At 51.2% G+C, this 11478-nt stretch overlaps 2 protein-coding genes across 4 annotated transcripts in view; one reads left to right on the plus strand and one right to left on the minus strand.

The window, feature by feature from the left end:
• IFT172 (intraflagellar transport 172) overlaps window positions 1–9650 on the plus strand; it is a 37663-nt gene extending 28013 nt beyond the window's left edge. Inside the window, exons 31-48 of the mRNA XM_061432959.1 lie at window positions 1270–1363; window positions 1525–1589; window positions 1782–1962; window positions 2194–2303; window positions 2458–2587; window positions 5350–5448; window positions 5631–5740; window positions 5867–5930; window positions 6027–6113; window positions 6392–6508; window positions 7064–7174; window positions 7365–7484; window positions 7983–8078; window positions 8296–8355; window positions 8441–8539; window positions 8843–8996; window positions 9199–9290; window positions 9510–9650. Of these exons, the coding sequence (XP_061288943.1) occupies window positions 1270–1363; window positions 1525–1589; window positions 1782–1962; window positions 2194–2303; window positions 2458–2587; window positions 5350–5448; window positions 5631–5740; window positions 5867–5930; window positions 6027–6113; window positions 6392–6508; window positions 7064–7174; window positions 7365–7484; window positions 7983–8078; window positions 8296–8355; window positions 8441–8539; window positions 8843–8996; window positions 9199–9290; window positions 9510–9599 (1879 nt within the window). The 3' untranslated portion in view covers window positions 9600–9650. The remainder of the gene's footprint in view (window positions 1–1269; window positions 1364–1524; window positions 1590–1781; window positions 1963–2193; window positions 2304–2457; window positions 2588–5349; window positions 5449–5630; window positions 5741–5866; window positions 5931–6026; window positions 6114–6391; window positions 6509–7063; window positions 7175–7364; window positions 7485–7982; window positions 8079–8295; window positions 8356–8440; window positions 8540–8842; window positions 8997–9198; window positions 9291–9509) is intronic.
• Window positions 9651–9727: 77 nt separating this feature from the next.
• Window positions 9728–11441, minus strand: KRTCAP3 (keratinocyte associated protein 3). Of its 3 annotated transcripts, XM_061432965.1 has the most exons (7): window positions 11320–11441; window positions 11003–11187; window positions 10853–10912; window positions 10423–10629; window positions 10161–10295; window positions 9943–10056; window positions 9728–9821 (listed from the first exon to the last, which is right to left on the minus strand). In XM_061432965.1, the coding sequence occupies exons 1-6, from the start codon at window positions 11345–11347 to the stop codon at window positions 9949–9951; spliced, it is 723 nt and encodes a 240-aa protein (XP_061288949.1). In that variant the 5' UTR covers window positions 11348–11441; the 3' UTR covers window positions 9728–9821; window positions 9943–9948. The 3 variants fall into 3 exon arrangements, with proteins under 3 accessions (XP_061288949.1, XP_061288947.1, XP_061288948.1); XM_061432963.1 differs by having other exon boundaries at window positions 11003–11441; XM_061432964.1 differs by having other exon boundaries at window positions 9728–9824; window positions 11003–11441.
• Between the last annotated feature and the right edge of the window lie 37 nt (window positions 11442–11478).

An 11478-nucleotide genomic window follows, 5' to 3' on the forward strand; every position in this document is an offset into this window, starting at 1 on the left:
TAAGTTAAATAATTAATTTTTTGAAGTGTAGTTGATTTACAATATTTGTTTCAGGTGTCCCACGTGGTGATTCAGTATTTTGTATAGATTATACTCCATTTAAGGTTATTATAAAACATTGGCTGTGTTCCCTGTGCTGTGTAATGTATCCTTGTAGTTTATTTATACCGAGTAGTTTGTACCTCTTAATCTCCTTATCCGTCTTACCCTTCCCCCTTTTCCTCTCCCCACTGGTAACTACTGGTTTGTTCTCTATATCGGTGAGTCTGTTCCTGTTTTGTTATTTTCATTTGTTTGTTTCATTTTTTAGATTTCATATATAAGTAATAACCTATAGTATTTGTCTTCGTCTGACTTATTTTACTAAGCATAATATCTTCCTGGTCCATCCATGTTGTTGGAAATGGCAAATTTTCATTTTTTATGACAAAGAGTCGGACACGACTGAGCGACTGAACTGAACTGAAGTGAACTGAATATTCATGTGTGTGTGTGTGTGTGTGACATCTTCTTTATTAATTTATCTGTTGATGGACACTTGGTTGCTTCCATATCTTGGCTATTGCAAATAATGCTACTATGAACATTGGGGTTCCTGTATCTGTAGTGTTTTTGTTTTCTTCAGCTATATACCCAGGAGTATAATTGTTGGATCTTATGGTAGTTCTGTTTTTCAGTTTTTTGAGGAACCTCCATACTGTTTTCCATAGTGGCTACACCAAATTATATTCCCACCAACATTTCATAAGGGTTCCCTTCTCTCCATATCCTCACCAGCATTTGTTATTTGTAGATCTTTTTGATGATAGCCATTCTGACAGATGTGAGTTGTTATCTCATTGTGGTTTTGACTTGCATTTCTCTGATGATTATTGCTGTTAAGCATCTTTTCATGTTTTCATGTTAGCAATCTGTATATCCTCTTTTGGCAAACATCTATTCAAGACTTCTGCCCAAAAGCGAGGTTTTCTTAAGCAAATTTTAAGAACACCAGTAGGAATCCTGCAATGAGTCAAATTGCTATGGGTGGTTTTTCTTGTTTCCGGAAGATTGTTTTCCTGCTAGTGCAGATGTGGCTCTGTGGGAGGTGGTGGAAGCACCAGGGGTCCTTCCTGCCTGTTGGTATTGCACTCTCTGTGCTTCTCTTATCATTTTGTTGATTTTTAAAAATCTGCCCCTTTTCTTCCCCTCAATCTGTGCCCTCCGTTTCTCTTCTCTTATAAAAGGAAGTATAGTGTAGACAAACCTTGTTTGGACCTCCCATTTCAGCTCCTTTGAATTTGCTTTTGAACTCTCCCGGCTGGCCCTCAAGCACAAAACCCCTGAGATCCATCTCCGATACGCTATGTACCTGGAGGATGAGGTATGGATGTAGTTCTTCCCCATTGCTTTTGACTCTGACCACAGAGCCCTCCTTCCCATGCCCTGGTCCACTCCTGCCAGGCATTCAGATCTCCTGTCTCACGGCTGCCTGGGGTGCCAGTCTCGTCCTCATCGTGTATGGCTGTTTCCCTCTCCCTCCAGGGAAAATTTGAAGAGGCTGAAGCTGAATTTATCAAGGCCGGTAAACCCAAGGAAGCAGTCCTCATGTGAGTTACCCCACAAATTCCCTAATCCTGTCCTCCCAGACTCAGCCCCAGGGCCTCTTGTTGTCATTTTCACCTTCATCTAAACCTAGTACCAATAACTCTTATCCCCCCTCAGTGACACGGTTGTTTGCCTCTCATCATTGAGGCCTCAGTCCTATACTCAGCCTCCTCTCTGTCCTCATCTGGAAACAGGTTTGTCCATAACCAGGACTGGGAGGCAGCTCAGCGTGTGGCCGAGGCCCATGACCCTGATAGTGTCGCCGAGGTGCTCGTGGGGCAGGCTCGGGGGGCCTTGGAGGAGAAGGACTTCCAGAAAGCAGAAGGGCTGCTGCTTCGGGCCCAGAGACCAGGCCTGGCCCTCAATTACTATAAGGTGGGGCAGCAGATTCAGGGGAGGAATCCCATGAGGAAGGGTGAGAGGTAGGAGAGCCCATAGCACACTACACTGAACCCTGTGTTTGAGAAGGTTAACCCTGGGGAAGGGGGAGGAGCAGAGGGAAGGAGGAAAAGAGGTCCAAGGACCCAGGGACCAGTGGGCTATAGTGGTGGGCCTGTGTGCAGTGGGAAGCTGTCATGCCATCCTGATACCTGGAAATCTGAGCAGGAGGCCGGACTATGGAGCGATGCCCTGCGGATTTGCAAGGACTACGTGCCCGGCCAGCTGGAGGCACTGCAGGAAGAGTATGAACGGGAAGCTACCAAGAAAGGGGCCAGGTATGAAGCCAGGGCTCCAGGAAAGAATGGGGCCAGGTATGAAGCCAGGGGACCAGGAAGTGTTGGCAGGACTGAGGGTGGGTCAGAAGGTGCACACAGGCTCAGCCACACTGCCCCTTCCCTGTCCTGGTCACAAGGGCTCTCGTCCACACAGGGGCATGGAGGGTCTGGTGGAACAGGCTCGACAGTGGGAACAGGCTGGAGAGTACAGCCGTGCAGTCGACTGCTACCTCAAAGTGCGGGACGCAGGAAGCAGCAGCCTGGTGGAGAAGTGCTGGCTGAAGGTGAGGTGCCACACCCGCCGGGCTCTGCTCCCCGCCTCCATTCACACCCAGCATTCCTTCTCAGTCATTCAGCGTTTTCCTCCCATGTCTTTGTTTTCAGTCAGGTAGCAGGTGTCTACTGAGTGCCTGATGGATACTAGACCAGAATCTATGAAGGCTATAAAAAGGGATATAAAACAGAACCCGGAGAGACAGACATTGGGGGAAGGTAGACTAACACATGGCTCAGTTGGTTAATACTGCAACTTAGTGAAGACGGAAGTTCACTAGTGAAGTTCAAGTAGAGTTCAGAGAAGAGCGAGATCTCTGTGGCCTGGAGGGGTCAGGAAGGCCTTGTGAGGGAAGAGTAGGCCTAGGGCCAGAGTTGGAAGGGCAAATCCAGACCCTGAAACTGGGCCAGATGGAGGCTGTGAGAAAAGCAGAGGCCCCTCCTCCACTCAGCAACTCCTGAAAAAAAGCCTCTGGCAGATTAAGCCAAGCTAGTATGTTTCATCAATTCTAAGATGGATTCTTAGGGTCTTTGTGATGGGGATACATGTATATTTTAATGATGTGCCTCAGATGCAGAGAAATAGGGTATTAGAAGTTATGAAGGGGTGAGACTGATCAGTCCCTGAAAATGTTGTGCAGATGCCCCTGCAGAATTTCCCAAAAGTTTGTGAGGCCTTGTCATTGAATAGTCCCTTGAAGTTGGAAGGGAAGGAAGTAGAAAGGACTGAGGTTGGTTTTGAGAGTTTAGCAAGTTTTATCAGGTATTAAGCATATGCAAGCTGGAATCAAGATTGCTGGCAGAAATATCAATAACCTCAGATATACAGATGACACCACCCTTATGGCAGAAAGCAAAGAAGAACTAAACAGCTTCTTGATGAAAGTGAAAGAAGAGAGTGAAAAAGCTGGCTAACACTCAACATTCAGAAAACTAAGATCATGGGATCCCGTCCCATCACATCATGGCAAATAGATGGGGAAACAATGGAAACAGTGACAGACTTTATTTTGGAGGGCTCCAAAATCACTGCAGCCATGAAATTAAAAGATGCTTGCTCCTTGGAAGAAAAGCTATGACCAACCTAGACAGCATATTAAAAAGCAGAGACATTACTTTGCCAACAAAGGCCCATCTAGTCAAAGCTATGGTTTTTCTAGTAGTCATGTATGGATGTGAGAGTTGGACTATAAAGAAAGCTTTTGAACTTTCTTTGATGCTTTTGAACTGTGGTGTTGGAGAAGACTCTTGAGAGTCCCTTGGACTGCAAGGAGATCCAAGCAGTCAATCCTAAAGGAAATCAGTCGTGAATATTCATTGGAAGGACTGATGCTGAAGCTCAAACTCCAATACTTTGGCCACCAGATGTAAAGAACTGACTTATTTGAAAAGATCCTGATGCTGGTAAAGATTGAAGGCGGGAGGAGAAGGGGATGACAGAGGATGAGATGGTTGGATGGCATCAGTGACTCGATGTACATGAGTTTGAACAAGCTCCGGGAGTTGGTGAAGAACAGGGAAGCCTGGCATGCTGCAGTCCATGAGGTCGCAAAGAGTCGGACATGACTGAGCGACTGAACTGAGCTGAAGCATCTGCTGTACCTTACTCTAGGGCATTATTTACCCAGGTCTGTGCATGACTATACCTTCTTTAGGTGGGCTTTCTGGATGGGAGCACTATAAGCCTTGAAGGGTTTGGCAGGTAAAGAAGAAAGGCAAGAACAGGTGGGGAAAGACCAGGAGGATTCACATAGACTATAGCTGAAGTAGACTCTGTGGAAGTTAAAATCTGGTGAGGATGTCAGCATCACAGCATAAACAGAGTGAGCTCATGGAACACTTGGATTTGTAGAATTACTGAGTTTTATGGTTGAAAGGGGTCTCCAAAGTCATCTAAACCAACACCATCCAGTAGAAATACAATGCAGGTCACAAAGGTCTAAGTCATATATGTAGTCTTAAAATTTTCTAGTAGCCACACTGAAATAAGTGTAAAGAAAAAGGTGAAAATAATTATATTCTGCTTAACCTATTATACCAAAACTATTATCAATATTTCAACACAAAATCAATATAAAAATCTATCAAGGTCGTCTACATTCCTTTTTTCATACTAAGTCTTTGAAATATGTGAGGTTACAGCACATCTCAGGACTAGCCACATGTGACTCGTGGCTGCTGTTCTGGACAGTATGAATCTAGACCAACCATCACTCTGATGGGTGAAGAAACTGAAACTCAGAAATGCCCAACACAGGCTGCCGCTGCGGGCGCCCCCGCCTCCCCCGCACGGCTCGCCTCCCCGCCGCGCGCCACCCCTCCCCAGCCTGGGAGTTCGCGCGGCCTCGGGCCCCGAGAGCGGCGGCGGGGGCAAAAAATTAAAAAAAAAAAAAGAAAGAAAGAAATGCCCAACACAAATAGTTGCAGAATGTCCTGGGCTCCTGCTTTAGGGGTTTTTTCTCTACACCATGCCACCAGGGTTCTGTTTGTGACAAAGACCTTGAGAAACCAGTTTGTGAAAGGTGACAGAACCAAATGCAGTGCTCTCAGGCAGCAGTGAGTGTCTGAAAGAGGAAGAGCTGAAAGGAACAGATAGGTCCTCTGATGGTCATGTAAAAGCTCTGATGGACCATGAGGCAGAATTTGCCCCAGAGGGTGGAAAGTGAGGGAGAAGGCAAGAAAGTTGGCATCTGGAGGTAAAAATAGAGCAGGTCGAGGACCCCCGGGCAGTATTTGTCTCTCTGCCCACTTCCATCTTCTGCTCAACCCTCAGGCAGCTGAACTCTCCATCAAGTTTCTACCTCCCCCACGTAGTCTGGAAGTAGTTCGGGCTGTGGGACCCCAGCTGATTGGAATTGGAAAGCACAGCGCAGTAAGTAGGGCACTGGGACTGAACAGAAAGATTCTACAGAGATGGGTAGAAGCCGTGTGAAGTCGGGAGGGGGGTCTCCTGGCAGGCTCGGCATGCGTTTCTGTTTCCCCAGAGTTCCCAGGAGGGAGAGGCGGGAAGGAGGGGAGAGAGACATCTCCAGTCTCAGATTTTCCCCTGTGTAGGCTGCAGAGCTCTATCTGAACCTGGACCTCGTCAAGGAAGCAATCGATGCTTTCATTGAGGGTGAGGAATGGAACAAGGCCAAGCGTGTAGCTAAGGAGCTAGATCCCCGGTAAGCTCATGACCCCTTCTCACTAGAAATTATTTTACTTCCTTTTGTAAAGACTGGGAGGAAGTTCTCATGGGAAGGGTGTGCTTCTGGGGCTTTGATGTGCGAGCTTTCTGCATGCCTTCACAGGTATGAAGACTATGTGGACCAGTGTTATAAAGAGTTCCTCAAGAGCCAGGGCAAAGTGGACTCGGTGAGACTGGCAGAGGCAGCAGGAGGCGAGCACAGGGAGGCTCAGAGACTTTCCCTCTTCTTCCCTCGTGTAACTGTCTTTTTAACTGGTCCGTAGCTAGTGGGTGTGGACGTGGTGGCTGCTTTGGACCTCTATGTGGAGCAGGGCCAGTGGGACAAGTGCATTGAAACAGCCACCAAGCAGGTACTGGTCCCTTCCTCCCACGCCAGCCCCTCTGGGTATTTCCTCTGACTCCCAACCTGTCCTGGAGAGTATCTCTCTCTCTTCCTCCAAAGGCCAAACCCCAAAGATCCCTAATCAGCATCAGAGAGCTCAGTCTTCACGCTCTGACATCAGGTCAGAGCATGGCATGCACATGCCCTTCGCCTCCTAAACAAATCCATGGCCTCAAGTCAGGACCCCACCCTCACAGCCTGGTCTGACCCCAACCTCCCCCTGCTTTTCCTGCACCCCTCAAACAGAACTACAAGATTCTGCACAAATACGTGGCATTGTATGCAACTCACCTGATCCGGGAGGGTGGCTGTGCCCAGGCACTGGCCCTGTACGTGCAGCATGGAGCCCCTGCTAACCCACAGGTACCAGCCTGCTCCTCAGAGTGAATGTTTCCCCAAAGAAATTCTTACCTTCTCCTCGACAGCTGCTCACACCACTCAGGATCTGTCTTCTCAAAGAATTCCTTCGTTAGAGAGCATTGTGCCCAGAGACTCCGCCCAGGCTCTTCTGAACTGTACAGCCTCTCTGGAGGATTTACCCTCTGAAGGCTAACACAGGAAACAGTCTTTCAGAGCTGAGCCCTGCACATACCTTGAGGGCCTGACTAACTTCCTCCAGAGTGTGAACACCCCTCTCCTGTCTGAGCAGCACAGCTCTCCGGGTGTTATGCCGTTAACACTGTGACTGTGCATTCACAGTCACACATCTGCCCACACCCACAGAGCACCAGTTAGGAAGAGATGGGTGTTTTCTTACCCTCCTTCTTTCTCTTCCCTGAAACACAGCACTTTCTCCAGCAGCGTCCCACAGCTCCTCCACATGCCATTTCCAGCCCGGTTTTCTTCTTTGGCCCCACTCCCCTTTTCTCTCGTAGTTGTATTCCTCTCGCTCAGCTCCCCTACCCTCTCCGCCTCCAGAACTTCAACATCTACAAAAGGATCTTCACTGACATGGTGAGCTCTCCTGGCACCAACAGTGCTGAGGCCTATCACAGCTGGGCTGACCTCCGGGATGTCCTCTTCAACCTGGTGAGGAAGCCAGGCGGGCAGCAGAGCTGGAGGGCTGCTCGGGCCACCTGGCCCTGCCCTCGTCTCTCCCTTCACACCCAGACTCACCCTTGAGCTCTGCCTTCCTCTGGGCAGCCATCCATTGACCACTCTGGCCCTCCCTGGCACTCCTCTGACCCCCGACCCAGGCTGTGTGCTCTTCCCACTCTAGTGTGAAAACCTGGTGAAGTCCAGTGAGGCCAACTCTCCAGCCCACGAGGAGTTCGAGACCATGCTGTTGATTGCTCACTACTACGCCACCCGCTCTGCAGCCCAGAGCGTCAAAGAGCTGGTGAGATGGAGCAGGGAGGGGCACTGAGCTTCACATGCGTGAACCTGAATGAATGCAAGTTCAGGACAGTCTCAAGCTTGGCCCACTTCTCCCCTAGTCTCTTTTCCATTTAAAGAAATCTTTAGCCCTTGCTGAGATGGTTTCCTTTCTGCATCCCTTTGACCTTCTTAGGGCTCTGTGCCCACACAGCTCCAGCCTCCTTATGCTCAAACATTCTAATTCCATGATTTCTACATTGACCTCTTATAAAAGATACATACTTTTAGCTTATTCATGATACTATATTGAGTTACTGTAGTTGGATGATGGAATTCTAGAGGTGGGAGGAAATAACCTAGGCCTAGTTCTCTTGTGCAGATGAAAAAAGCTCAGACCATGACTCAGAGCAATTTAATATTGATCGTTCATCTTCTGGTTCTATGGCTGCTTTAGTTATAAGATCATTAGTCTGGTAGTTCAGTCACTATAGGGCCAGAATCATAATGCTTTAATTCACAGGAAACTGTAGCTGCCAGGCTTTCTGTTTCACTCTTGCGTCACACCCAACTACTACCTGCAGATAAGGCCTTCTATGAAGCAGGCACTGCTGCCAAGGTGAGCAACGGGGCCAACCAAGGGTGGGGCCGAGGAGAGAAGGAAGAAAAGTTGGAAGGTAGACTGTCCCAGCTGCTCAAGTTAGAGCAGAGCTGAGTGTGGGCTGATGTGGTGGAGGATATCATTTTCTCCATCTTCCTGGATTCTCCCCCCTGCATCCTGGAAAAACAACAGCCAAGGCCAGCTGCTCACTCCTACTGACATTTCTCTGTTACAGGCAGTTGGCTGGGAGAACATGGCCTTCATCTTCCTCAACCGCTTTTTGGATCTGACTGATGTGAGTAGGGCAGTTGTGCCCAGAAGTTGCAAGGTTTGGCCTGTCACAAGCTGTGCCCATCTCATGGCTGCCCGCTCTGCCACAGGCAATTGAAGAAGGGACCCTGGATGCCCTTGACCACTCTGACTTTCAGGACACAGACATTCCCTTTGAGGTGCCACTCCCAGCCAAGCAGCACATCCCGGTAAGGGCACAGAAACAGGAGGCCTCTCGAGCATGACTGCACTGGAAGGGAGGACACTCTTAAGGATGGTCCTCCCAACACTCTGATGGCATCAGACAGCGATGTCTTTGGAGGGGCCCCAGCCCTCACTATCCCTTCAGTGAAAGTAGAAGCAGAGGAAAAAGCTAAGGCTGCAATTGGCCGCCAGTGCAAGGAGTTTCATTCGTGGGTGAAAGATGGTACATGGGATGACAGCTTAGCAAACCCCTTCCTTACCACCCTCCACTTGCCCTGCCCTGCGTGAAGCTGCTCTGTTCTTCCCAGGAGGCTCAGCGAGAAGAGGTTCGAGACTGGGTTCTCACAGTCTCAATGGACCAGCGGCTGGAGCAGGTTCTACCTCGGGATGAGCGTGGGGCCTACGAGGCTTCCCTGGTGGCGGCCAGCACTGGGGTTCGGGCCCTGCCCTGCCTCATTACAGGTACAGAACCCTAGAGCACCATATTCTGTGCTGGGTGGAAAGGAGGGGGAAATAGCAGGATCAAGATACTGTTTTACTGTGATTCAGTAAAGGATGCAGAAGACAAGAACATCCTACTTTCTGCCCCTCACTTGCTCTTTGTTATTCCCTCTCAATCCCTCTCACACTCCAATTCATCTTTTTCTCTCCCTCCAACCCCCAGGATACCCCATTCTGAGGAACAAAATTGAATTTAAGCGGCCAGGGAAGGCAGCTAACAAGAAGAACTGGAACAAGTTCCTTATGGCTATCAAGGTTAGAGAGGAAGGCTTGAGGGCTGAGGGCAGGGAGAACACTGAAGACCAACCAGCACCAACCACTGGGGTGGTGTGTATGTGTTGGGGGTGGACTGTCAAGAAGGCAGGTGCAGGCCCCACAGCCTGCTCCCCACACTGAGATGGAGCTGGTTTTCCCTCTATCGGGAATGTTCTTCCCAGTACTGCTGAGTCCCTCTCCTGCTCTGTTTGCTCACAGACCTCCCACAGCCCCATGTGCCAAGATGTGCTGAAGTTCATCAGTCAGTGGTGCGGGGGGCTGCCCAGCACCAGCTTCTCTTTCCAGTAACTGGGAGAGTCAGTAGGTTCCATCCTTCATTAAAGTCTTGTAAGTAACCGAGACCACTGTATTCTTTGAACAAGGTCACCCCAACACTAGCCCAGCACCCCTTTCCCCAAAAAGGAAACATAATCAAGTAGAAGAGAGGTCCTTTTATTATAGCTGTTACTATATAAACATATCCTAGGGGTCAATGGAAAACCCTTGTGGACGGAGCCTTCGGACCTGCACCTGCTTGACAGAAGGGAGAGCCTGGTCAGAGGGCCAGCAGCATAGCAAAGGACTCAACCCAGTTCCAGGCGTGCTCCCTACCACTGCCCTTTCCCAGGCCACAGTCCTCCTGGCCCATTACCTGGCCCTAAACCCAACTTTTCTGTGAGGTCCGGATTTCTTGCGTTTGGTCCAGTAGCTGCACATTTTCCTGCCATTTACGTTTAGGAAATTCAAGCTCTGTCAGCTCCTCCAGCTACACAAAAGGGTGGGATTAGTGCTCCAGCCCTCAGTTATATAATCCAGCGTCTCTTCAACACAGTCTGTGTAGAATGAGCCCTTCCTGTTCATCTTCCTTACCTGCTCCTGTAGCCCATCCTTCCTACAGGGCCCTACCCCACGCAGGGTGAGTGCAGCCACACAGCAGTAACCAGAGAGAGCAGCCTCGGCTGCAGACATGAACACAGAAGGGATCCAGAGAGCCAAGGCTGTGTCCTAAAAGGTGAAGGAAGGGCGGGAGACAAGGAGAGGAAGTCAGGCAGGAGTGGCAAGTGCGGGTGATTAAAGGGCAGGACCCAGGCTCTGTGGACTGCAAAAAGGCTGAGGAGAGAATTGGACTCACATAGATTTTCGTGGGGTCAAAGGGGCAGTCAGCATGTCCAGACCCCTGGTCCAGCGGTACCAAAGGATCCAGCAGTCCTGGGTGGCAGTCAGCAATAAGACGACGGCCGCCATTGGCCACAGTGAGGGACACAGCGAGGAGGAGGCCCAGGGAGCAGGCAGCAGACAAGAGAAGGTTCACCAGCGCTAGCGCCAGCAGGGCCCAGTGCTGGCAGGGGAAGGAGGTCAGGGTGAGCAGCCTGGGGGGTGGCTGCCTCGCCCACTGACCAGACACCTCGGTTACTCTTATTTGGGGCTCGCTCTCCCACTAAAGACGAAGCTGAATCAGGCGCCTCCCCCCGCCCCCCCCCCACCCCCGGCACACACACACACACACACCCTGCCCGCTTCCCTGGCACCAGGCCTCCTCCTTAAAGCTCCAGAAATCTCACCAATCGTGGGCGAAAAAGATTCCTGGACGCCAAAAGGGCCACAAGTCCCAAGGAAACGCTCTGGAAGAAACGAAACCTGAGGCCCGCACCGCTCGGCGGCCCCCACCGCCCGTGCCCCTGCCCCGGCTCGCCCCGCCCCGCCGCGCTCACCAGCAGCCCTGAGCCCACGGAGATGACATTGGCGGTGGTGTACTCCGGGGTGACGGCGCCGCGGGGGTTGGCCACGTGCCGCAGGACGGTGCCGTGCAGCACGGCCCCCAGCAACAGGTTCACGTGGCCCACCAGGATCAGCGCCAGGCCCACCCGCATGAGCCGCCGGGGGCCCCGGGCCGCGTCTGCAAGGCACAGGCGAGGGGCGCGCTGAGCCGGCTGAGGAGCCGGAGGCCACCCCAGGTCGGCCACTGGCCCGAGGACGGGTCCAGGGTGCGCCCTCGGGGGAAAACAAGGCCGGAGGGGCCGGAAATTACCGAAAGCGCAGAGGCGGCGGCACCTCATCCCGTCCGTCGGCGCTCGCCGCGGGGCAGCTCTTACCTGCCGGCCCTGGCTCCGCCCCCGCGCCCCGGCGGGCTCCGCCCGCCCGGCACACCTGCGGTCCGGCCTCCGCGCCCCCTGGCGGACAGCGGGAC

Source organism: Bos javanicus, chromosome 11 (assembly GCF_032452875.1).
Source record: "Bos javanicus breed banteng chromosome 11, ARS-OSU_banteng_1.0, whole genome shotgun sequence".
Classification (NCBI taxonomy): domain Eukaryota; kingdom Metazoa; phylum Chordata; class Mammalia; order Artiodactyla; family Bovidae; genus Bos; species Bos javanicus.